At 38.5% G+C, this 27,512-nt stretch overlaps 1 protein-coding gene across 1 annotated transcript in view; it reads right to left on the reverse strand.

The window, feature by feature from the left end:
* Nucleotides 1-27,512, reverse strand: part of LOC132393389 (E3 ubiquitin-protein ligase DZIP3-like) — a 105,099-nt gene that overhangs the window by 33,842 nt on the left and 43,745 nt on the right. The window contains exons 11-16 of the mRNA XM_059968532.1: nt 25,613-25,663; nt 22,272-22,339; nt 11,687-11,763; nt 5,699-5,859; nt 2,379-2,432; nt 1,746-1,895 (exon numbers count right to left, since the gene is read on the reverse strand). Coding sequence (XP_059824515.1) covers nt 1,746-1,895; nt 2,379-2,432; nt 5,699-5,859; nt 11,687-11,763; nt 22,272-22,339; nt 25,613-25,663 — 561 coding nt within the window. The remainder of the gene's footprint in view (nt 1-1,745; nt 1,896-2,378; nt 2,433-5,698; nt 5,860-11,686; nt 11,764-22,271; nt 22,340-25,612; nt 25,664-27,512) is intronic.

Raw genomic sequence — 27,512 nt, forward strand, 5'->3', positions numbered from 1 at the left:
TCCTGTCTATCTTTTATGAGAAAAGCTAAGGTAATTTGGTATCCTGGCCAAATTACCCCTTCAACTATTAGTAACAAACCATGTCATCTCTGTCGTTTCTCTCACAGCTATTTGCTGGGCTTATGTACACATTTGCTATTGCATTACAAATGAACTGCACTACAAAAATAATTAATAGTGCTGTGCTTTGAAAAATCATTAGGTCAAATAAACACAAAGAAATAAATTAGACCATTATGTCTTGAGTCTGCTCTTCCATTCTGTAAGATCATGATTGACCTGTGCCTTGTCCATTTTTTTGTTCTGACTTCAGACTGGCTTATTCTTTCAACATCCAAAAATGTGTTGATTTCAGCTTTGAACGTAAAGTTATTCCTCAAGATTTGCCAGTAATTAAAGTGAAGATCATTTAATTGTTAAATCTGTTTGATATGAAAAGCATAAAAATTGAGCTGTTTAATTAAAGCATTTAAAATTCTGTTTTGCATTTTTAGTAACACATAAAACTAGTTAAAACATCTAAAACACTTTTGAATTAATTAAAAATAAACTAACTGCATTGAAATGATTCATAAAAGAAATTACCTCCTTTTGCTTCCTAAATCACAGCCCTACAGCCTCAATTAAAATCAATTGGGCTGATGATCTTAGTGACAATTTCCTAGTAATATGTTAGTGAATTGCACAGTGCGTTTAGCCATGGAGGAAACAGAGATTAGGCACTGTGAGTATATCTGTATATTTGAAATTTCTGCATTTGATGATCAATACATTCAGAAATGCTGGCATCTACCAACGAGCTCAGAGCCCAGGAAGTACCATGGATTGAAGCTTGGCAAGAGTTTCAGTTTCAATATCATATCCCTTCTCTGTAGGCATACTTTGAAGCTGGAACATTTCACAGAGGATATTTCTATACTCACTGAGGAAATGTATCTCCTAAGTGAATTAGCACACAAAATCTTAGCATTGCCTTGGGGGTGGGGGGGGGGGGGGGAGAGAGAGAGAGAGAGAGAGAGAGGGGGAGGGGGTGTGGGGGGGGGGAGAGAGAGAGAGAGAGAGAGAGAGAGAGACACACACACACAGAGCAGTATGTCGAATTGTCCTGTGAATGATTACTTTTTGTTGTACTGCAGATCATGGTTTTTCTTGAGACTTTGTTATTGTTTGCTTGGTGAGTGAGGGCGCTGATGCTTTTTTGCTGAAATAACTGGGAGGAGAATTGCTGCTTCGCTGCTGTTCGTGTGTGGGAAGGGGGTTTTGGGGTTGTAATGTTTTTACTGTCCCCCTTCTTTGGGGCACTTTTCTGTTTTCATGGATGTCCGTGTAGAACAAAAATTTCAGGTTGTATATTGTACACATTCTCTGATATTAAATGGAATTATTGAACTATTGCTGCGTTTTAATATTAAAGATATTAAGAATCTCATTCTAAAGAATTAAACCATTAAGTGTGGTCAATATTGCATATTTACTCAAAAAAATTTCCTAATTTGGAACTATTTTACTGATGACAACTACAGTACCTGTTAAGGCAGGAATTTTTTTATCCCTCTTTTATTTCAGAAATACTATTTAGCAAAGTTGTACCCAATGTAATCTGGATTAAAATATCTATAATGATATCAAAAATTGAAAGACTGCACAAGTATCCCTTAGTTTTCCCCGTTAAAGCAAAGGTAGTGGTCAGACCCATTGTATTTTCATCATAATTTCTGTATTAATGGTGGGTCTTAGGGACATACTGCATTTTCTTTCTCTTGCTCTTGAATTCTTTGTTTCCATCCTTTGATTTCAAGATAGCTTTCATTTTCTGTCTGCTTGCAGCTGTCACGCAGATCTTCAATATAACGAGTCAATTCAGTCCTCTCCGCTTCTATTCTTTTGAAAGTCTCCTACAGAAAGGAAAATAGAACTTTAACAGAAATATGTCTCAGACTTCAGCATTCTTGACAATTTTAAGTACATAAAACTGATAGCTAATATTCTGCATCACATATCAAGAGATTGACTTTAAGTATCTATTTTTGATTACACAGCACTTTACATGGTAAAATAAGTCCACCTTCAAAATAAATGGAAAACTGTGTACTGGTGGCATGTCTGCTTCTCACATCTCCAAGCTCTCTGACCATGGGTAACAAAATATGGGCACTTTGATGGTGCACTCATTCCAGTTGCATCAAGTTGAAATCACTTTACTAATTTCACGAAGGGTCCACAGTGAACAAATTTTATCATATCAATCTACAATGAAACTAAAACCTATATCATAGAGTTGAAGGAAATGCGTGATAACTAGGAAGTTTATTATTATGGAGAGAAGATAAAAAAAGTTAAGAATTCAATGAAGTGATTATAATAAATAATTAGGATACCTTGAAATCCACATCATCAGTATTGACATAAACATTTACCATTCCATTCGAAATCTGCAAACAAAATGAAGAAACATGTGACAGCAGTAGAGATTTATGTCACTAAACCCAAAAGTCACAATTTACTTAGTATTTAATAGCCTACTAATTCCCACTTAGTAGTTCATTTAACTAATAACTTAATAAGAACAGTGGGCCAAAACTTAATAGTACCTAATCATACTTTAGAAAAGTCATAACACTTGTATAAATTATTTATATTGTACAGGTACTTTAATTACAACAATATTATGGAATTGCCTAATCTAAGAACAGTGTCATGTTTTCAATACAATCCACGTGGAAATTCAAAGAGAAAAATTTCAGATCAGTTTAACTTTACTCAATTAACATGACAGCAAGAAAACGAGGTCCAGTCAGAGGTGTGCTGAAGTCCTTATACAAAACATGTGTTCAGAATCCTGCATTTCAAAAGCAAGTGTCAAGACAACTGCTAATTACCAATATAATTTGAGCATTGTTTAGATTCCAAATTAATATGTGTAAATATTCAATTCCAGTAAATACATTTTATATACGTTCCTGGTTCAAAAAGGAATAGCAATGATGATAGAAAAATTGGGAAATTGCATTTCATGGCCTTTTAGAGAAATGGTGATACAAGTACCTATTTTTATTGATTTTCAGGATGTGCATGCCACTGAATCTTCAGCATTTATTGTCATGTCAAATTTCCCCTGAACTGAATGACTTACTAAGCCATTTAAGAATCAACTACATTGGAGTGTTTCAGGCTACACGTGGATCCTACCGGATAAGTCTCTCAGATTATTTTTCATGAAATCTATCAGTAAACTAAAAAATTGCCTTCAATAACAATCTGTTTTCATTGACACTTGGTCACAAACAGTAACTTTTTTATTCTAAGATTATTCATCAAGTTGAATTTAAATAGCAACTTGTCAACCTACTAAGAGGCAGGCACTTGCTTTTCTTTTGCAGCCCTTTTGAGATTGAGGATGACTTGCTTCCCTTCAAATTAAACATGAAAGCTGCTGAATATGTTATAAGGAGGCACAAGGTGCTTGATGGGTTGTGTGAGTACGTATTTTGTGATATGGTACAACCCTTTCACCATCTCTCAATTCGGACTAAGTTCATTTCAAGGTGTATAATTCTTTGATAATAAATGTGCTTTGAAACAGGTTCTCAGTGTTATCCTGCCTGTTACTTTTGATGGTCATAGACTAGACATTCCCAGCAATCTGTGGGGATATTGATTTTTCAGAAAGGCTTTATTGAATCTTTCCTCCAGCCAACTGATAAACTCCTCCTGTTACAGAACTTGAAATAAAATATCTGTTTCAGAGGTCTGGTGTCAGGCTGATAACTAATATAGTCTCCCCAACAAAGCAGGCTAAGTAGCACCTCAGTGCCAAGCATATTGGTCTGAGGGTCTCCGGTGCCACAGTAACCCACTTACACTATCAAAGCTGTAGAATGCAACAGTGTAACAACTAAAAAGCTTCCTTCTTTTTATTTTAAAGGATTGCCTGATGCGGACTGTCCATCAGACGTAGTTAACATCAATCATTAAGTTGAGTTAGGTTAGCTAAGAGGAGCAAGAGAATTATTTGACTATATCTAATAGCATTGGGCTTCAATGGCAATGGAGAAAAATACAATGAGTAAGCTTAATGCATTAAAGCATACCACCAGTTGTATACCATCACCATGGATAGGGAAAGATTTATCAGCTATTTGATGTTCAGGAGACAACATTTTTGAAGACAATAATCAAATAACAAATCCAACAATATTCATTCAGCTAGCTGAACAGAATTTAAAAGCTCAACACCTTCAGAACAAAAGGCAGTCTGCTTGGCTGAAACTCCTAATACAGATATTCTATTTCCTTCAATGCAACCATAAGCATGGTGGCTCATTGGGATTAGCAACAGGACATAACAGTGGAACCTTACTTCCACTGCATTCTCCAGTCTAGTGACATCTACTACAAAGAAAGCCAAGAGTATAAGTGTGAAGGGAACAGCAGCCTATACAATTTCTCTTCAAGACACAAAACATGCTAACTTGGAGATATTTTACCATGGGATAATTATCACTACTAAAATAATGAAGTATTGTAGTTGAAGCTGAAGGGCTGCTACACCTTTGCAACAACATTGATTTCATAATAACACCTCTTCAGCAAGTCAGTTCAACAAATTAAAAAATGCTTGTTATTTTCATGTACTACCTGAAACCATATACAATTATACAGCCATATACAACTTTCAACACTAGAACAAACTAAAAACGTATACTAATTTCTCCCACCAAAATTAAAGTGTCTTGTATAACATAATTAAAATATCTTATACATCATAATGTGTCAGCCACATTGACTTTACCACATTTAATCATAGTCGAACAGATGAGGAACAGCTCCTTGGCCCACCATATCCACTCCAATCTTTGTGCATATCTATACTGATCTCATTTACCTACATTTAGTCCTTAGCCTTCTATGCCTTAGTGATACAAGTACTTCTTAAATGTGGTAAGAATGCTTGCCTCCATCTCCTCAGGCAGTTCATTTCAGGTCCAACCACCCTACATCAAAAAGTTCTGTCTCAGATTCATCTGAACTTCCTACCTTTCAACTTACACCTATGCCCTCTAATGTTAGATAACCCAACCGATGGAAAAAGATTGTTATGACCTACTTTATCTATCCTCCTAATAATTTTATATTGCCCCTTATAATTTCCCTTTATGAATGAATTGCTCCAATTCTGGTAATTCTGAAATTCAGAGCTGAATTTCCTCTGAACCCTCCCCAATACATCTTACCCTTCCTATACTCTGGCGACTAAACATAATACTCCAGATGTAGCCAAACCAATGTTTAAAAATTATAATCAGACGACCCTACTTTTATATTTTACCTCATGGCTCATAAATGCAAGCAGTCATATAATCTTCTTCACTACTCTATCTGCTTGTGCAGCCACTTGAGTAATCAATGGAGTTTTACCCTATGGACCTTTTGTTCATCACTCTTCCTAGACTTTTCCATTTACTGTGTATACCCTACCCTTACATGACTTCCCAAAGTGCATTATTTAGCAATTAACTGGATTAAATTCAATTTGCCATTACGTTTCCCAACTCTTCAGCTGATCAGTTAACTGTAAATATATTGGAAGTGGCAAGCTTTGGTGAAAGATAAGCCACTCACCTACTTTCAACTACAGTTGTTTTAAAATGAGAATGCAGGTTATGTTGATAGTAGATAACATTTATATACTATTTACCTTCTCCTGGCTAGTCTCCATTTCAGATTCATCTTCACTCCTATCCTTAGAGTCACACGATTCAGTTGGAGAAGCAGCAGAAACAAGACAAGGTGCAGACATCTTCAGACTATCCTCAGGATCAGGCACAGTTTCTACATTGCTCTGTTCAGATTTCAAAGCTGAACAATAAAAGAAAAATAAATTGAAAAATTAAATTAAAATATTAAAACTATATTCCAGGAATTGAGTAGTTACATTCCAAAGCTTCATGCAAGATTTAAAAGATTCCTACACCCTTCAGCAATTTCCAATCACTATGTCCAAAGGCCAAAAAAGGATAAGACTTGTCCCAGCCAACTATTTTCCTCAAGGAACTTTCACTTTCAAAATTCAATTTACTTGTTTAAAATTACTGTCTTTTCCTAACAAGTAACAATGATTAGTTGGTTGAACAGATACTTTTTCTGGAAGTTAAATTCAAAAATGAGGCTGCATACATTTTCCCATTTCTAACCCACTTTTTAATGCTAAATCCATTGAAGTTTATGGGTCATAAGAACTGAAACTGCTATATACTCACAAGACTTAATTTTGTATTTGTAGCACATGTATGCCCACACACTCTAAATTCAAAAGGACCCAACCAATTTTGTGCAAATAAAACTTTTACTATTTCAGCTAAAATTCATGCACTAGGATTGGCTTGCACGTGTGTTATCTGAGCAAATGGGGCTGTACATATGAAATAAAAATAAATTGAAAAAATAAATTATAAAACTAATACTATATTCCAGTAATTGACTAGTTACATCCTAAAGTATCATGCAAGATTTAAAAGATTCCTACATCCTTCAGTTATTTCCAATCACTATGTCCAAAAGGCAAAAAAGGATAAGACTGTGGTATCTTCTCCTCTGCTGAGGCTTTCGAGACCCATTTGTGGCCTTTTAGACCATTGACCATAAAACCACAAGACATAGGAGCAGAATTAGGACATTTGGCCCATTGAGTCTGCTCGGCCATTCAATCATGGTTGATCCTTTTTTTCTCCTCCTCAACCCCATTTCCCAATCATCTCCACGTAACCTTTGATACCATGTCCAATCAAGAACCTATCAATCTCTGTCTTAAATACACTCAACGACGTGGCCTCCACAGCTGCATCTGGCAGGAAATACCACAAATTCACCACCCTTTGGTAAAAGAAATCCGTATCTCTGTTTTGAATGGACACCACTCTATCCTGAGGCTTTGCCCTCTTGTCCTAGACTCTCCCACCACAGGAAACATTCTTTCCATCTACTTTGTCTAGGCCTTTCAACATTTGAAAAGTTTCAATGAGATTCTCCCCTCATCCTTCTAAATTCCAGCAAGTACAAACCCAGAGCCATCAAATGTTCCTCGTATGATAACCCTTTCATTCTTGGAATCATCCGTGTGAACCTCCTCTGGAGCCTCTCCAATGCCAGCACATCTCTTCTAAGATGAGGAGCCCAAAACTGTTCACAATACTCAAAGTGAGGCCTCATCAGTGCCTTATAAAGCCTCAGCATCACAACCCTGTTCTTGTATTCTAGACCTCTTGAAATGAATGCTAGCATTGCATTTGCCTTCTTTATCACTGGCTAAACCTGCAAATTAACCTTTAGGGTGTTCCACACAATGTCTCCCAAGTCCCTTTGCATCTCAGATTCTGGGATTTTCTCCCCGTTTAGAACATAGTCCACACATTTATTTCTACTACCAAAGTGCATGACCATGTATTTTCCAACACTGTATTTCATTTGCCACTTTCTTCCCCATTCTCCTAATCTGTCTAAGTCCTTCTACATCCTACCTGTTTCCTCAACACTACCTGCCCGTCCAACAATCTTTGTATCATCTGCAAACATGGCAACAAAGCCATCTATCTCATCATCTAAATTATTTATACATGGCATAAAAAGAAGTGGTCCCAATGCCAACCCCTGCAGAACACCACTAGTCATTGGCAGCCAACCAGAAAAGGATCCTTTTATTCCCACTTGCTACCTTCTTCCAATCAGCCAATGCTCTAACCATGCCAGTAACTTTCTTGTAATGCCATGGGCTCTTAACTTGGCCTTATGTGTGACACCTTGTCAAAGGCCTTCTGAAAGTTCGAATAGACAACATCCACTGCATCTTCTTTATCTATTCTACTTATAGTGCCATCAAAGAATTCCAACAGGTTTGTCAGGCAGGATTTTTACATTAGGAAACCATGCTGACTTTGTCTTATCTTGTCCTGTGTCACTAAGTACTCCATCACTTCGTACTTAACAATTGACTCTAACATATTCCCAACCCTGAGGTCAGGCTAACTGGTCTATAATTTCCTTTCTTCTGACTTCCTCCTTCCTTAAAGAGTGGAGTAACATTTGCAATTTTCCAGTCCTCTGGCACAATGCCAGAGTCCAATGATTTTTGAAAGATCATTGCTAATGCCGCCACAATCTCTAACGCTACCCCTTTCAGAATCCTAGGGTGCAGTTCATCTGGTCCGGGTGACTTGTGTATATTTAGGCCTTTCAGCTTTTTGAGTACCTTCTCTCTTGTAATAATAACTGCACCCACTTCTCTTCCTTCATACACTACATCTGGCACACTGCTGGTGTCTTCCTCAATGAAGACTGGTGCAAAATACTCATTTAGTTCATCTGCCATCTCCATGTCCCCCATTATTTCTCCTGCCGCATATTCTAGCAGTCCTATATCCACGCTCATCTCTCTTTTATTATACTTGAAAAAGCTTTCGCTGTCCACTTTGATATTATTTGCTAGCTTGCTTTCATATTTCAGCTTTTCCCTTCTAATGATTCATCTAGTTGCTCTCTGTAGGTTTTTACAAACTCCCCAATCATCTATCATCTAATCATCTAATTTTTGCTTTGTTGTGTGCCCTCTCTTTTATTTTTACATTAGCTTTGACTTCCCTTGTCATCCATGGTTGTACTATTTTGCCATTTGAGTATTTTTTCACTTTTGGAATACACATGTCCTCATTTTTCCCAGAAACACACACCATTGCTGTTTAGCTGTCTTTCCTGCTAGCAGCTCCTTCCAATTTACTGTGGCCAAATCCTCTCTCATACCACTGTAATTTTCCTTACTCCACTGAAATACTGCTATGTCAGACATTAGTTTCTCCCTATCAAATTTCAAGTTGAACTCAATCATATTGTGATCACTGGTTCCTAAGGGTTCTCTTTAAGTTAAGGTCCCTAATCGCCTCCAGTTCATTACATAACACTCAATCCAGTACAGCTGATCCCCTAGTAGGCTCAATGGCAAACTGCTCTAAAAAGCCATCTCTTAGGCATTCAACAAACTAGAAACTTTTAATAAGTTTGAATTGTATTTTGCAAGCAGTTTTAGGTAGATGCAATTGAAGTTCTTCATTCATGGCTACCTTTTCTATAAAGAGATCTAAGCAGTATATTTAACTGTTACAGAGAAAATAACTTCTTGTTATTTGATGAGTTTTCAGGTGTCAGGTGGTTAGCTTTTTCCGGATTCTTGAAAAGAAATTTACATACAGTTTGGTACGATGCAAGAAAAATTACAGTCAATTTTAATGTAATTTAATGCAATCACACTAATAATGAAATAGCAATTCTATATCTTGCTTAATTCTCCTCATTGAAGGAATATACTCCTAGGCAAGTACATGGAAACAAAAACCTAAGAGATTCTGCAGATACTGGAAATCCAGAGTAACAGATTCTAGAGTAGGGGTTTCCAAGCTTATTTATGCCATGGACCCTCAACCATCATTAACTAAGGATCTGTGGACCCCATGTTGAGAACCCCTGGTCTGGAGGAACTAGGCAAGTCAGGCAGCATCTAAAGAGAATTGACACTTCAGGCTGAAATTCTTCATCAGAATCCAGCATTTTGTATGTGTTACATGGAAACAAATTCCACAAACATATAACGGTAATTTATATGATGACTGAGAAACTGAATATTAAAAACTTAGCATTTCCCACTCAGAGGTAAAAAATTGAAGAGTTGGTGCTATCTTCAGTGAAATTACATTAGTTCCGTGAAATTTACTAACAATCTGCAAGATAATTACACTCTGCACTGAAACAAAAATTGCGAATTTGTATCTTGTTCTTTTGGCAGAAACCACATTCTTGGAAATAATTTTTTAAACAAATGGAATCTCAAAAGAGTTCCCTAACCAATGGAGCATTTATACTGCAGCTACTGATTTGAAATATTATTCATATTCCCTTGTTTGAAATGCATTTTTTCTTTAATGGAGAGTTCACTGTAAATGTAGCATTTATCTCTCCGTTGCTAAAATTTAAATGTTCAGAAAGTACAATTTTCAACATTTCTATGGAATGTTTACATAAACACCAGGTTGAATTAATAGGTACTAAAGAACTTAAGAATACATTCAAGTATTTCCTAAAGCAAGCTTGTTCTCACATCAGAATTTTCAACAATGCAGTTTCAGACTTTGTCTTCCTGTGACAACATGCTTAATAGTTATGACATGTTAGCATATCCAAAAGTGGATTACAGAACTGCCAAACATGCAATATAAAAGCACAACTATATCCTGGCAACTCGCTCAGCACTTGGGAAATGTTTTGAGGAATGAGTGTGTTATGGAATTTGCATTAAAAAGATCATTCTAGCATGGAGGTGTGTTATTCACAGCATAGCTATGCTGGGAATCTGATGCAAAGCTCCACTTTTCATTGATTCTCTCGCAGCAATGATGCTGTGGAGAACTATGCAGCCAAGTAAAAGGGGAAGGCAGCAGCTTTCATCACATACACCACGAGCTAAGGACAGACAGTAGCATCCTAGTTCACCAGGCTAACCAGGTAAACCTTCATGGCTGCCAAACTCCACACAGAGCAGCCAAGGTCAGGGGTAATCCTGGGTTTCAGAAGACATGAAGCAGCAGAATATACCTGATTACAATTGTTTTAAGGTATTGTTTACATTAAATGTGTCTGTTACATGGAAGTGACCAGGCTGTAATAGATAACATCAAATTACAATGATATCTGCAATGAGAGGTTGAATAATTCAAACAGATGAAAGTTTACCTTTATTTATACAGTATTTATGTTTCATTTACATTAGATATCTGAATAAAATTCATGATAAATACAGCTGATTACAGTTAAAGGAAAAAGCAATATTTTGCTTCACTGCCAAAAAAATAATTATTTCTGTTATAAAATTATAAATCTCTGCTGTAGAATTAAATGAAACTTTTACGTGGAAATAAAGATAATCAAAGTGGCTCAATTTTTTCTTCCTAAATACTCATTACTATAAAAATAGGTTAACTATGATAAATTATTTTATGGCAAATTATAACAATGAGAAATCAGCAAGAAATGAAAGTGATTAGACTGTATATGCAGTAACTGATTTTGCAGTCACCTATCTTTACTTATGCATGGAGTGTGAGTATCACTAGCAAAGCATTTTATGTCTACTCCTAATTTCCCTTGAAAAGAATTTAGTAACCTTCTTAAACTTTTCCTTGTTATGAAAGAAATCTTAGACAAGGGAGTTTCCAAATTTTGATTTAGATGATAAGAGAGGAGCAGAAACTCAGTCTGCCAGCTACATACTTTGGGATTCAACCCTTTTAGCCAACAATATAATGTAAGAGTTACAGTCTGTGCTTCTTCCAAGTTATCCCCCAAGTAATGATAGATTGCGTGGCAATGATGATAAATGGTGGAGTATAGTGTTCATGCTAAGGACTTCAAGGACCACACTTTCTAACAGACATCTTTGGTGGGCTGGTTCCATAGGTGGCACAGGAGATATCTGAGCATCATGACAAAATTGTCCAAGATACACAGCAGAAAATCTGGAGTGCTTCAGAATTCTGGCTGCTCCATCATATTTGGAACATTACATTGAAAATGGAAGTGTCTGATAGCAAACACTTTAACTTCTTTCCTACTTACATGAATTAAAATGAGTTTAACTTAACTTTACCTGTTTCTGTGGCTTCGGGTTTCTCTGTGATTTCTTGAGTTTGGTCCTTAGGAATTTCCGTGTTTTGAGTTGGTGTACTGCAAAAACATAAATTACTCAGAAAAGAAAGCATCACCAATGACAAACAGCCTTGATTGCTTCTAACATGATTATATAATTATTAAGCTTTAAAAAATTACTGATACAGGTGTTTTTTGCAGCTATGTTAAAATAATAAAGAGTATCTTTTCTGACAAAATTTTAACATTAGGCCAATTCAGCTTTCACACAGTTTCACTGAACACATTTAGTCCGATCCATGGGTGTAAAATAAGGCAGTAAGGCAGTAACAGCAACCATAACTTCTCTTACAAATTTAAATAACAATGCAACTACTTTATTATTAAATCAACTTTAAGGAGAAGATTAAAGTGATCAGCACTATTATCCCCTCAGTACTAATCAACAAGCTTCAAAACCTGGGCCTCTGCTCATCCCTCTGCAACTGGATCCTTGGCCTCCTCTTTGGGAGACCAAGGTCAATGCGGATCAGAAATAACATCTCCTCCTTGTCAACAATCAACAGTGGCATACCTCAAAGATGCATGCTCAGCCCAGTGCTCTACTCTCCCTACACCCATGACTGTGTGTCTACAGACAAGAGAAAATCTGCAGATCCTGGAAACTGAAGGATTTTGGCTCAAAACATTATAACCATATAACAATCACAGCACGGAAACAGGCCATCTTGGCCCTCCTAGTCCGTGCCGAACCCTTAATCTCACCTAGTCCCATCTACCCGCACTCAGCCCATAACCCTCCACTCCTTTCCTGTCCATATACCTATCCAATTTTACCTTAAATGACACAACTGAACTGGCCTCTACTACTTCTACAGGAAGCTCATTCCACACAGCTATCACTCTTTGAGTAAAGAAATACCCCCTTGTGTTTCCCTTAAACTTCTGCCCCCTAACTCTCAAATCATGTCCTCTAGTTTGAATCTCCCCTACTCTCAATGGAAACAGCCTGTTCACATCAACTCTATCTATCCCTCTCAAAATTTTAAATACCTCGATCAAATCCCCCCTCAACCTTCTACGCTCCAATGAATAGAGACCTAACTTGTTCAACCTTTCTCTGTAACTTAATTGCTGAAACCCAGGTAACATCCTAGTAAATCGTCTCTGCACTCTCTCTAATTTATTGATATCTTTCCTATAATTCGGTGACCAGAACTGCACACAATATTCCAAATTTGGCCTTACCAATGCCTTGTACAACTTTAGCATTACATCCCAACTTCTGTACTCAATGCTTTGATTTATAAAGGCCAGCGTTCCAAAAGCCCTCTTCACCACCCTATCTACATGAGACTCCACTTTCAGGGAACTATGCACAGTTATTCCTAGATCTCTCTGTTCCTCTGCATTCCTCAATGCCCTACCATTTACTCTGTATGTTCTATTTGGATTATTCCTGCCAAAATGTAGAACCTCACACTTCTCAGCATTAAACTCCATCTGCCAACGTTCAGCCCATTCTTCTAACCGGCATAAATCTCCCTGCAAGCTTTGAAAATCCACCTCATTATCCACAACACCTCCTACCTTAGTATCATCGGCATACTTACTAATCCAATTTACCACCCCATCATCCAGATCATTTATGTATATTACAAACAACATTGGGCCCAAAACAGATCCCTGAGGCACCCCGCTAGTCACCGGCCTCCATCCCGATAAACAATTATCCACCACTACTCTCTGGTATCTCCCATCTAGCCACTGTTGAATCCATTTTATTACTCCAGCATTAATACCTAAAATCCATTTTATTACTCCAGCATTAATACCTAATAACATTAGGTAATAATAATAATAACATTGGCTGTACTCTTTTCCGTAGATGCTGCCTCCAGCATTTTGTGTGGGTTACTGTGTGATTAGACACAACTCAAACATCATCTAGAAATTTGCTGATGGCACAACTACTGACAGAGTTTCAAATGGTGTCAAGGAGGTGTACAGGAACAGAATCTGAATCAGGTTCAATATCACCTGCACATGTCAAGAAATTTGTTCATATGCAGCAGCAATACTTTCCAATGCATAATAAAATAAACTGTAAATTACAGTAAATATACATACATGTGTATATATATATATATATATATATATATATATATATATATATATATATATATATATATATATATATATAAGTTAAATAAGTAGTACAAAAAGAGAAAAAGAAGTAGAGAGGTAGTATTCATGGGTTCAATGCCCAATCAGAAATCTGAACAGGAAGCTATCCCTAAACCATTATGTGCCGTCAGGCTCCTGTGCCTCCTTCCTGATGGTAGCAATGAGAAGAGGGCATGTCCTGAGTGATGAGGGTCCTTAAAAATGGATACCACCTCTTTGAGGCACAATGGAGCTGACTGAGTTTACAACTTCCTACAGCTTATTTTGATTCTATGCGGTACCTCCCCCCATAGCAGACAGTGATGCAGCCAGTTAAAATGCTCTCCATGGTTCATCTGTTTAAATTTGCGAGTACCTTTGGTGACTTACCAAATTTCCTCACACTCCTAATGAAATATAGCCACTGCCATGCCTTTTCGTGACTGCATTGATACGTTGGGTCCAGGATAGATCCTCATAGGTGCTGACGCACAGGAGCTTAAAATTGCTCACCCATTCCATTTCTTACCCCTTGATGAGGAATCCGATAGATCAGCTGGTTGAGTGGTGTCACAACAATCTTGTACTCAACATCAGCAAGATGAAGTAATTAATTGTGTCTTCAGGAATGGGAAATCGAAGGAACACGCAGCAGAACTCATCGAGGAATTAACAGTGGAAAGGGTGAGCAGTTTCAAGTTTCTGGGTGTCAACCGGGCCTAACATATTGTTGCAGTTACAAAGAAGGTATGTTAGCAGCTACATTTCATTTGGAGTTTGAGGAGATGAGGTATGTCATTGCTACAGAGGAGGTAAAGCAGCATGAAGACGCATACTCAGCATTTTAGGAACAGCTTCTCCCCATGCGCCATCAGATTTGTAAATGGACAATGAACCCATGTACACTATTTTGCACAATGTATTTAATTTTTTATATATACAGTGGATTCTGGTTAATTGGGACACATCAATACCAGTACATTTTAGCCCAATTTAATGACTGTCCCAATCAGTCAAGTTTCATGGAAGTAATTAAAAAAGTATAAAAAAAGACAAACTACAGTTTAACTGAGTAACAAATATGCATTAAAATGAAATACAGACAAATTAGAACACCATCAGTGCTATTACAGTACTATAAAACAGAGCATTAGTTCCTAACAGTTATCAATGGAGGAATTATGCTACCATGTTCTTTTGATTGACTGTAAATTAACAAAATCAGCTCAACACCTAGTAGAAATAGTGGAGTACCTTCATACAATTTTATTTTCTTTAGCAATACAGTGTGGAGTAGGTTCTTCCAGCCCTTCAAGCTACAGCACCCCAGCAACCCCTGAGAAACCCTATTATTATTCAAGGACATTTTCAACCTCCCACTGCTACAGGCAGAAGTTCACACTTGCTTCAAAAAGGCAACGATTATACCAGTGCCTAAGAAGAATAACGTGAGCTGCCTTAACGACTATCACTAGGTAGCACTCACATCTACAGTGATGAAATGCTGGTGATGAGGTTGGTCATAACTAAACTGAACTCCTGCCTCAGGAAGGACTTGGACCCACTGCAATTTGCCTATCGCCACAATAGGTCAACGGCAGACGCAATCTCAAAGGCTCTCCACACACCTTTAGACCACCTGCACAACACAAACACCTATGTCAGGATGCTGCTCATCGACTATAGCTCAGTATTTAATACCATCATCCCCACAATCCTGTTTGAGAAGTTGCAGAACCTGGGCCTCTGTACCTCACTCTGCAATTGGACTGTCAACTTCCTAACCGGAAGACCACAGTCTGTGCGGATTGGTGATAACATCTCCTCCTCACTGATGATCAACACTGCTGCACCTCAGGGGTGTATGCTTGGCCCACTGCTCTACTTTCTATATTCCCATGACTGTGTGGCTAGGCTAGCTCAAATACCACCTATAAATTTGCTGACAATATGCCCATTGTTGGTAGAATCTCAGGTGGTGACGAGACGGCGTACAGCAGTGAGATATGCCAACTTGTGGAGTGGTGCCACAGCAATAACCTGGCACTCAATGTCAGTAAGACGAAAGAGCTGATTCTGGACTTCAGGAAGGGTAAGATGAAGGAACACATCCCTCATAGAGGGATCAGAAATGGAGAGAGTGAGTGGCTTCAAATTCCTGGCTGTCAAGATCTCTGAGGATCTAACCTGGTCCCAACATACTGTCGAAGTTATAATACTGTAATAGCATTGTGCTAACTGCTATGCTACTGTTTTGAAAACAGAATCCTCCAAATTCTTCATATGCAATGTAACATTCAAGATGATTGTCAATACCTTCAAATTCTTCGTATCTTGTTGAAATAATGAAATCATTCCATTTTCATGCCCGCCTGTTTCTGACATCTCCAAGCCTGAATGCTTGAAACCACCGTGAGCAAAACAGTTCTGAATTGTCTGTTTATTTCTCACCAGCTATCAGTGAGAAAAATTGCTGCTTTTTCAACAAAAGCACATACAACTGATGTTATTTAAAAACTCACACAATGCTGGAGGAACTCAGCAGGTGAGGCAGCATCTATGGAAAAGAGTCCTGATGACAGGTCTTGGCCCTAAACGTCAACTGTACTCTTTTCCATTGACAATGCCTGACCCGCTGAGTTCCTCCAGCATTGTGTGTGTGTTGCTTGGATTTCCATCATCTGTAGATTTTCACTTGTTTCATTTAAAAATCATTTGCTCTAAGCATGGTGCAGTGTCTAATGGTCACATAAGTGCACAGTGTCCCAAATAAGTGAAGGGAATCCCATCAATTTTCTTGGTTAGTTTATGTTCTTAAAGAGCTGCTCCAAATAACTAGCTGCCCCAATTAACCAGATTCCACTGTTTCTCTTTAACAAAATAGTAACAACATTTTAGCAATTGATTTTAGGATCCTAAACAACACACACAAAATGCTGGAGGAACTGAGTAAGTCACGCAGCATTGGTTGAGGAGAATAAATAAGCAAAGACCCTTCATCAGGACTCATGACTTACTGAGTTCCTTCAGCAATTTGAGTGTGTTGCTCAAGATTTTCAGCATCTGCAGGATCTTTTGTGTCCAAGATCCTAAACCTGTGCTCCACCTAAAACAAGTTCTGAGCACATCAAATTCCAAGTTAGGTTTGTGTCAGGCATTGCATCAGACCACAGTTAATTTAATTACTGTGGCAGCAGATAAAATAATAGAATGAAAGGTATGGCTAATGAAGATTGGCTGGGTATTATACTGAGACCTTACAGCAATCTTGAAGCTATTTTATAATCCTAGACTTGGTTATGGGAACCTTAGTGGTTGATTAATTTAGTTTTTTATTCCATTCATAAGATGAAATTCATGCTAAGTAATAAGGTAAACGGCTCTTTAGATGGCTAGAATAATTTAACCACCCTGCTTTCATACGAAAGCACAAAGATGAAATGGGACAGAGCTGTTCTTTTTACGTTTATTGTCACAAAAATCCTGGTGAGGCGCACGGGCCAAAGGAATACTATTCAAATGGTCATGCTGCAGTGTCAAATATAGTTCCATCTAGGACCTAACTCACAATGTCTCACAGTTCCAGTGACCTCAGGTTCAATCCTGACCTTTGGTGCTCTGCATGGAGCACATTTTGAAAAGACCAAGTCTTCGGAGTGAGTCATAACTTGAATTTGTGAGCGAGAGATAGCCTCGCAGGGCAGGAACCATTTGAAAAGAACAAATTTCATTGGGACTGAGTCCTAATTTGCAGTAGCAAGTGAGAGAGAGAGACATTGTTGCAGGGTGGGAGACATCTGAAAAGAACAAGTTTCATTGGGAATAAGTCATAATTTGAGGGGGGCTAGAGGGGAGAGGGAGGGTGAGAGGGATATCATTGCAGGGCAGATGCCATTTGAAAAGAACAAGTCTGGACAGGAGTGACTTTTATTTGAGCCAATAAAAAGGGAAGCATAAGCAGAGGTGTCATGGTTGGCATGGATCTGTGTTAGAATGAGAGGTTTTGGCTCAGTAAGTTTCAGCGAGAACAGGCTTGAGCAACCACAAATGGAGGTTCAAAGTAAGTTTCTAGTAAATTTTTCTTCTCTTTCTTTATATATTAGTACATAATTAGTACGCTGAGAATGGGTTCAGAGTTAGTGGCACTTTCTTTGTGTGAGATGTGGGAATTCTGGAAGACCTCTAGTCTCCTTGATAACTACACCTGCACCAAGTGCATCGAGCTGCAGTTCTTTGGATTCTGTGTTAAGGAACTGAACCTGCACTGAGTCTGGCACAATAGCTCTAAAGGGAAGTGAGGGAGGAGTACAGTCATAATAGAGGATTCCACAGTTATCGGAGCAGACATGAGATTCGGTGGACATGAAAGAGAGATCCGGATGGTATTTTGCCTCCCAAATGTGAAAGTCAGAGTTGTCTCAGATTGTGTCCACAGCATTCTAATGGGGGAGTGTGAGCAACGAGAAGTCGTGATTGGTATAAATGACATTGGTAGGAAAAGAGAGGAGGTCCTGAGGAGCCAATACAGGGAGTTAGGTACAAAGCTGAAAAGCAGGACCTTCAGAGTAGTAATCTCTGGATTATTGCCTGTGTCACAAGAAGAATATGTGGCTGAGGAATATGTGCAGAGGGCAGAGTTTCAAATCTCTGGATCATTGGGATCTCTTCTGGGGAAGGTGTGTCCTGTACAAACAGGACGGGTTATATCTGAACCCGAAAGAACCAATATCCTTATGGGCAGGTTTGGTAGAGCTGTTGGGGAAGGTCTGAACTAATTTGGCAAGGGAATGGGAAGCAGAGTAATAGGGTTGAGGATGGGCAGTTGGTATATAAGTAGATGCAGTGGGTAGTGAGACTGTGAGGAAAGACAAGCAGATGATAGGGCAAACTTGCAGTCAGTGGGATGAATTGAATTGTAAAATGGGGGAAAATCAAAAAGGGTGATGAATACAGGATTGAAGGTGTTATATTTGAATGCAATTAGAATTACAGTTGAGTAAAAGGAATTACTGATACATGAGAGAGGAGCTGGCTAAAGTTGACTGGAAAGTCTCACTAGCAGGGGTGATGGCAGAACAGCAATGGCTGGTGTTTCTGGGGAAGATTTGGAAGGTGCAGGATAGATGCAACCCAAAGATGACAAAGAATTCTAAAGGGAGGATGAGGCTGACAAGGTAAGTCAAAGACAGCATAAAATCAAAAGAGACAGCATATAATATAGCAAGAATTATTATGGTTTGAGAATTGGGAAGCTTTTAAAAACCAAAAGGAGGCAACAAAAAAAGCCATAAAGAGAGTCAAGGTGAAATATGAAGGTAAGCTATCCAATAATATAAAAGAGGTTTTTGAAGATATATAAGGAGGAAAGGAGGGATGAGAGTAGAGATCAGACTGCTGGAAAATGACGGCTGAGAAGTAGAATTGGGAGGGCAAAGAAATGGTGGAGGCACTTATAAGTATTCTGCACTAGCCTTCACTGTGGAGGACACCAGCAGAATGCAAGAAACACAAGAGTGTCAAGGCAGAAGTGAATGTAGCTGCTATTACTAAGGAGAAGGTGTTTGGGAAGCTGAAAGGTCTGAAGCTAGATAATTCACCTGGACCAGAAGGACTACATCACAGGGTTCTGAAAGAGGTAGCTGAAGAGATTGTGTAGGCACTGGTAATGATTTTTCACGAATCACCTGATTCTGGAATGGTTTGGGAGGTCTGGAAAATTGCAACTCACCCTCTGCTCTTTAAGAAGGGAAGGAGGCAGAAGAATGGAAATTATGGGCTAGTTAGCCTGGCTTCAATGACTGAAAAGATACACATTATTAAGGATGAGGTTTTGGGGTACTTGGACACACAAGAGAAATTAGACCAGAGTCAGCATGGTTTCCTAAAGGGGAAATTTTGCCTGAGAAATTTGATGGAATTCTTTGAGGAAATAACAGGCAGAATATACAAAGAAGAGTCAGTGGATGTTTTCACTTGGATTTTCAGAAGGTGTCACACATGAGGCTGCTTAACAAGATAAAAACCCATGCTATTACAGCAAAGATATTAGCATGGATAGGAAATTGGTTGATTGGCAGGAGGCAAAGTGTGGAAATAAAGGTGGCCTTTTCTAGCTGGCTGCCAGTGACTAGTGGTGGTCAGTATTAGGACAGATCCTTTTCACATTATACATCAATAATTTGGATGACTGCAGACGATACAAAGATAGGTGGAGGGGCAGGTAATGGTGAGAAAACAGGGAATCTGTAGGACAACTTAGACAGATTGGGAAAATAAGCAAAGAAGTGGCAGCGAGAACGTAGTGTAGGGAAGTGAATCGTCAAACACTGGTAGAAAGAATAAAGGCATAGACAATTTTCTAAACAGAGAGAAAATTTAAAACTCAGAGCTGCAAAGGGACTAGGGGGTCCTTGCAACAAACACAAAATTCTGGAGGAACTCATCAGGCCAGGCAGCCTCTATAGAAACAAGTACAGTCGATGCTTCAGACCAAGACCCTTCACCAGAACTGGAGAAAAAAAATGATGAGGAGTCAGAGCTAGAAGGAAGGGGGAGGGGAGGAAGAAACACAAGGCGATGGGTGAAACCGGCAGGGGTAGAGGAGTGAAGCAAAGAGCTGAGAAGTTGTTTGGTGAAAGAGAAAGAGGAATCTGATGGGTGAGGACAAAAGGCCATGGAAGAAAGAAAATGGGGAGGAGCACCAGAGGGGGATGATGGGCAGGTAAGGAGATAAGGTGAGAGATAGAAAAAGGAATGGGGAATGGTGAAGGGTGGGGGGGGGGGGCATTACCAGAAGTTTGAGAAGTTGATGTTCATGCCATCAGGTTGGAGTGTGGCCTCATTGTGAAGTGGAGGAAGTCATAGATTGACATGTTGGAATGGTAATGGGAAGTGAAATTAAAATGGGTGGCCACGGGGAGATACCACTTTTTCTGATGGACAGAGCATTGGCGCTTGGGAAAGCAGTCTCCAATCTACGTCAGGTCTTACTTATCTACAGAAGGCCATACCGGGAGCACTAGATACAGTAGGTGACCCCAACAGACTTACAGATGAAGTGTCACCTCATCTGGAAGGACTATTTGGGACCCTGAATGGCAATGAGGGAGGAGGTGTAGGGGCAGATGTAGTACTTGTTCCGCTTGCAAAGAACAAGAACAAGAACCCGCTTGCCTGAGGGTGATCAATGGGGAGGAATGAATGGACAAGGAAGTCATGCGTAGGGAGCGATCCCTGTGGAAAGCAGAAATGGAGGGGGAGGGAAAGATGTGCGTTGGAGATGGCAGAAGCTACAGAGAATTATGTGCTGGATGCAGAGGCTGGTGGGGTGATAGGTGAGGACAAGAAGAATCCTAACCCTAGTGGGGTGGCAGCAGGATGGGTTGAGGCCAGACGAGTGCAAAATGGAAGAGATGCGGTTGAGGGCAGCGTTGATGGTGGAGGAAGGGAAGCCGCTTTTTTTGAAGGAGGGCATCTCCTTCGTTCTGAAATGAAAAGCCTCATCCTGGGAGCAGATGCAGGGAGATGTAGGAATTGAGAAAAGGGGATGGTATTGTTACAATAGGGAATTTGAAATCATTAGACTATAAGACCATCAGACATAGGAGCAGAATTAGACCGTTCAGCCCACCAAATCTGCTCTGCCAATCCACCATGGCTGATCCCAGATTCCACTCAACCCTATACACCTGCCTTCTCGCCATCTCCTTTGATGCCCAAGCCAATCAAGAAACGATCAACTTCCATCTTAAATATACCCACGGACTTGGCTTCCACCACAGTCTGTGGCAGACCCTTCCATAGATTCACTAGTCTCTGGCTAAAAAATTTCCTCCTTACCTCTGTTCTAAAAGGCTGCCCCTCAGTTTTGAGGCTGTGCACTCTAATTCTGGATACCCCACCACAGGAAACATCCTCTCCATATTCACCCATCAAGTCTTTTCAACATTTGGTAGGTTTCAATAAGAAAACCCTGCATTTTCCCAAAGCTGCCAAATGTTCCTCATATGTTAACCCCTCCATTCCCGGGATCATCCTTGTGAACCTCCTCTGGACTCTCTCCAATGATAACACATCCTTTCTGAGACATGGAACAGTGCAGCAATTTCAGAGTACAGGATATGAATCTCAATGGAGATGTAAGAGGTTAAAGAGATGGAAACAAGTGGTCTTGGTGATTTTATATTACAGTTCAACCAATGTGCATGTCATTGAATTTCTAGGTGAAAAGAATCCACAAAATAGCAGCAAGTAATCTAAACAGAAAAAAACAACAAGAATTATCACAGTACAGATCTAAAATATGCAATATATTTTAAAACATCATCTTCCATTTGAAACCTATGACAATTTGTTTACTTGCTTCTTGTGAAAAAACTTACGGAAACATTCTGCGCTCAGAAACAATGGATTTGTCTTACCTTTTTAATTCTTGGAGCACACCAACATCCTGTGGAAATGCCTGGGGACCAACTTCTGACTTTTTACCCTGTATTCACACAGCACTTATTTTAATGGCAGTACTTTAAATTTAGATAGATAGACCATTGTTGATGCAAAGAGGTTATTTTAAATATTAATGGAGGTTCTAAGCTTTGAATCATATTTCACACTAGATTTTTAAGTGTATGTCAAAGATACTCTAATTAAACCAGTCTGAGATTTCAGGATTGGAGGGTCTAGTTTTAGACATTGTAAATTTTTAAAGAGAACACCACATATTGTACTGTGGATAAACGGTACTGTACAACAAGCTTCAATTATTTAATGTCCAGACAATGTAACAGAATTAAATGCTAACATCTGATGTTCACAATTAACAAAGTCTGGGAATCAGCAAATAGGTGGGTTACAATGTTTACTTTACCAGTTAATATATTAAGTTACTTGACTCAATTTGGAATTGCAAATTAGTGCTAAGTTTAAAAAAGGTGAATCAGTTACACTTAGGTAAATGTGTACATCAACTAACCAATTTATTCTGTGTTTGGCTGTAAAGCTTATGAAACAATCACACATCATTACAATAATTTACCACAAAATCTCAAGATTTATTTATTTCTTGTAATTAGATCAGCTAAATCCACAAATATTTTTTGTTTTTTAAATTTAAAATTAGGATGCAAATTAGCCCAAAACAAGCAAGATGATTTTCCTTTTTTGGTGAAGGGCTACTTTGTTAATGACAAACTCCTCAAATTTATTCTTATGGATATTTCACAGTAAAGATCTAACATTCTGAGTTTCTACATGAGGATTTGGCATCTTGACTATGAATAAATTTCACTGAGAAGCATTTAAACACATTTATTACGCGAATGATGTGTAAAGGCATGGATCTCCTTGGATGATTGTGAAGGTCAAAAGACTACAAAATAGCATTACTTTCCCATTCTGGTTTAAAATATGGAGGCTGTTGGCTTACTGTTTATATCAATCTCCAATAGAGTCTAAGATAACTGTATCAATGATTATTGATAACTATGAGGATGGCAAATGTCATTCTGTTGCTCAAGAAAGTTAATAGGAATAATCCTGGGAACTATAAACTTGTGAGTCATACATCAGTGGTGTGCAAACTAATGGAGAAGATTCTTAGGAAAGGATTTACAATCATTTGGAGAAGCATAGACTTATAAAAGCAAGGAGATAATGCTGAGTCTTTATAAGGCACTAGTCAGGCTGCACTTCAAAGGTTTCAAAGGTACAGTTTAATGTCAGAGTAATACTTGCAATATACACCCTGAAATGCTTTTTCTTCACATTTTCTTAGAGTATTGTCAACAGTTTTGGACCCCATATCTCAGAAAGGATGTGTTGTCACTGGCGAATCCAGAGGAAGTTCACAAGGATGATTCCAGGAATGAAGGGGTTAATAAATGAGGAGTGTTTGGCAGCTTTGGAATTGTACTCACAGGAACTTAGAAGAATGCTGGGGGTTCTCACTGAAACTTACCAAAGTTGAAAGGACAAATGTCTTATGGGTGAATGTGGAGATGTCTCTTATGGTGGGGGTATCAAGAACTAGAGGGCATAGTCTCGAAATTGAGGGATGACCCTTTAGAACAGAGGTAAAGATTTTTTTTATATATAGCCAGAGAGTAGTAAATATGTGGAATGCTCTGCCACAGACTGCAGTGGGAGCCAAGTCTGTGCGTATATTTAAGGCGGAAGTTGATTGTTTCCTGATTGATCAGGACATCAAAGGATATGGCGAGAAGACAGGTGTATGGGGTTGAGTGGGATCCAGGATCAGTCATGACGGAATGGCAGAGTGGACTCGATGGGCTAAATGGCCTAATCCTGCCCCTATGTCTTATGGTCTTAACAGGGAAAGTCAGCCTGACTTTTTGAATGAGAGACAGCACCTCATGAGCCTGACTGACTTTTTCCAAGGATATGATAAAGCACATTGATGAAGGTAAAGTGGTGGATGTGGCTTACATGGGTTTTACTAAGGCAATTGACAGATTTCCCATGGTAGTCTCATCTAGAAAGTCATGGGGCATCAAATCCATGCAAACTTGGCTGTGTGGATTCAGAATTGACATGTTCTGATAAGACAGAGGTTGGTAGTAGATAGAGTGAATTCTGCCTGCAGGTTGATGACTAGTGGTGCTCCACAGGCATCTTCTCTGGGACTCCTACTTTTGTGATTTTTATAAACGACCTGGATGAGGAAGTGGAAGGGTGGGTTGCAGATGACATAAAGGCTGATGATGTTGTACAGAGTGCGAAACACTGTCATAGGCTATAAAGGGATATAGATGGGATGTAGAGTTGGAAAAAGAAATGCCAGGATGTTGTTCAACCTGGAAAAGTATGAAAAAATACAATTTGGAAGATCGAACTTGAATGTGGTGTAAAAGGTTAATGGCAGGATTCTCTCAGCAGTGTAAAGGATCTTGGTGTCCAAGATCATAGATCCTTCAAAGCTGCTGCACAAGTTGATAGGATAGTTAAGAAGGCCTATGGGGTACTGGTCTTCATTCACAAGATTGAGTTCAAAAGCCATGAGATAATGTTGCAGCTTTATAAAACTCTTGGGTATTGTGTTCAGTTTTGATTACCTCTTTATAGGAAGAACGTGTAAGCTTCAGAAATGGTGTAAAGGAGTTTTACCAGAATGCTGCTGGGTTAGAGAAAATGTCTTATGAGGAAAGTTGAGTTAGCCAGGGCATTTCTGTTTGGAGCTAAGGAGGATGAGAGGCGACTTGATAGAGGTGCACAAGTTTATGAGAAGCATAGGGTTAACAGCCAGAGCCTTTTTTCCAGGTCAGCAATAACCAATACCAGTGGACATCAGTTTAAGCTGAGTGGGGGAAAGTTTAGGAGAGAGATGTCAGAGATAGATTTTTTTTTGTATATACAGAAAGTGGTATGCTCCTGGAATACACTGTGATTAAGTTTATATGGAACAGCACAACACTATGGGCCAAAGGGCCCATAATGCGTCATACAATTCTATGTTCTATCAATACATCTTCTTCAAAAGTGGTTATGCTGACTCCTTCATACTGTATTTTGGCACTTTTGCCAAAGTCATCACTAAAGTTGATGTCAGTGTTATACATTAATGGAAATGACTCTGCATTCCTACAATAATCTGATGGGCAGGGAACCGATCTATTTCACTACATTTATCATGATTTTCATTTCAATCAAATCAAGCTGTTTTAAATGGAAATGACTGCTTCAATAATTTATGATTATTCAGTAAGAGCAAAAAATTTAAATTAGACATCTGAACATTATAACATACCCTTTTTCTAGACTTTTTTCGCCTTTTTTTTGATTTTGAGTCTCCGGTCACCTACAAGCACAAAATAAACAAAATGATTTTAACTACTGAGGATTGCTTTTCTCAAAAAAAAGTCGTGCATTATTACAAAGTGATAAGTTTCAAATTAAGATAATCATGAAAACTTGAATAGTTTAATCCAACTTCCAAGGTTAGTTAGAACAACCTGATATTTGCATGGCTTCTGAACACAAACAAAATAGTAACTGGCACCTCTTACTGTATTGGTGATTATGTCTACGGCATCTCAACTTGCCAATGTAATATGACAAGTATGCAGTGACATAATTCTTTTTGTTAAAAATAAAATAGCGAGAATGAAAATCAAACCTTCATCTATAAATTTTAACAGCACTATCTCAATTATGATCATGGTAAGATTTTGAAAATCATGGAAGTTAGGCACACACTATTCAGTTTTGGAACTTTAAATGAAAATGGCAGAATTCATTATCAAAGCTTCAAGGTTTATTTCTCAGATGTACCAAGGTAAACACTTCCTACACATTTAATAAATAAACTCTACAGAAAGAAATGTTACCAATATCCTCATTAGCACTATTTTTCACTATTAAAGATTATGATAAAACATGGATGAACAACTAAGACTCAAAGACTCAGTATATTACACATAAAATGTTAATTTGTATGTTCTTTTAAGCCTGCTACTTCTCATTACCTGAAATTGCAAACTGCTGAACAACAGTCACCAAAAAATACGGACTGTGCAAAATCTTAGGTACATATATATATACCTAAAATCTTCGCACAGTACTGGTGTAATTTTATGTATTGCACTGCAGTGCTGCCACAAAAAAAAGTTTCATGATGTATGTGAATGAAGATAAACTTTATTCAGGTTTGGGTCTCTATTGTTGTCTGAGAGTGGGAAAGTAACAGGAAGAGGAGAATCATGGTTAGGGAAAAAGGGGAGAGGGGAGGGACCAGGAAGTACCAAAAAAAAGTACCAGGAAATAAACCAATTGTTCAGAATCAAATGACCTTGCCTGGTGTCTTATGGCTTGGTGAATCTGTATCTGCTCCAATCCCCACCCCTGACACTCCTTCTCTGACACCTGTCTCACATCCTTCCACCCTCACCATTCCTAACATCCTTTGCTCATGCCAGATTTACAAACTTGCTCTCAGCTCCACGTTCGCAAATACAGTTCTGGACAAAGGTCTTAAACATCCTAGCTATATGTGCCCAAGACATTTGCGCAAACTGTATATGGGTGACAACACTTGCAGTTCATATTGATTATACAATTAAATTGGTTTGAAGAATAATGTTTTTGTGCACTTGATTCACATCATACTGAACCAATGTCAAATTCAAGCCCACCTCTTCACACCTTCTGGAATTATCATGCTTCAACTTCTCCTTCCTACTTTGAGAAATACTCTAGAAAGTTATACTGCATTGATTAAGGAAAGGCTATAGAAACCAAGGTTTAATTCTGTGGAATTTAGGAAATGCACCAGAGATCTAAGCTTTCAAGATGCAATAGGAAACTGATCAGGCAGACAAAGAAAAATATTTCCTTTGGATGGAAGTCAGGACCAAGAACCACAGTCAAAAATCTAGGCCTAGATCCTTTGAGTGAAACTAGGAAATAATTCTATAACAGAAGGTTATGTATATTTGGAATTCTTCTGCAAATGGCTACTACTATGTAGTCAACTGTTGATTTAAATCTACTGATAGCCAAAGCAGACTTAAGGAAAAGGCAGGTATGTGGACTAAGACCCGAGTTGTGTCAAGAGCTCTATGAATGATGGGATAGGCTTCTAAGACTAAATAACTTGCTTCACCACAGAAGGTGACCTAACATCACCTTGTTGAGGGCAACCAGCAATG

Source organism: Hypanus sabinus, chromosome 4, assembly GCF_030144855.1.
Source record: "Hypanus sabinus isolate sHypSab1 chromosome 4, sHypSab1.hap1, whole genome shotgun sequence".
Classification (NCBI taxonomy): Eukaryota; Metazoa; Chordata; class Chondrichthyes; order Myliobatiformes; family Dasyatidae; genus Hypanus; species Hypanus sabinus.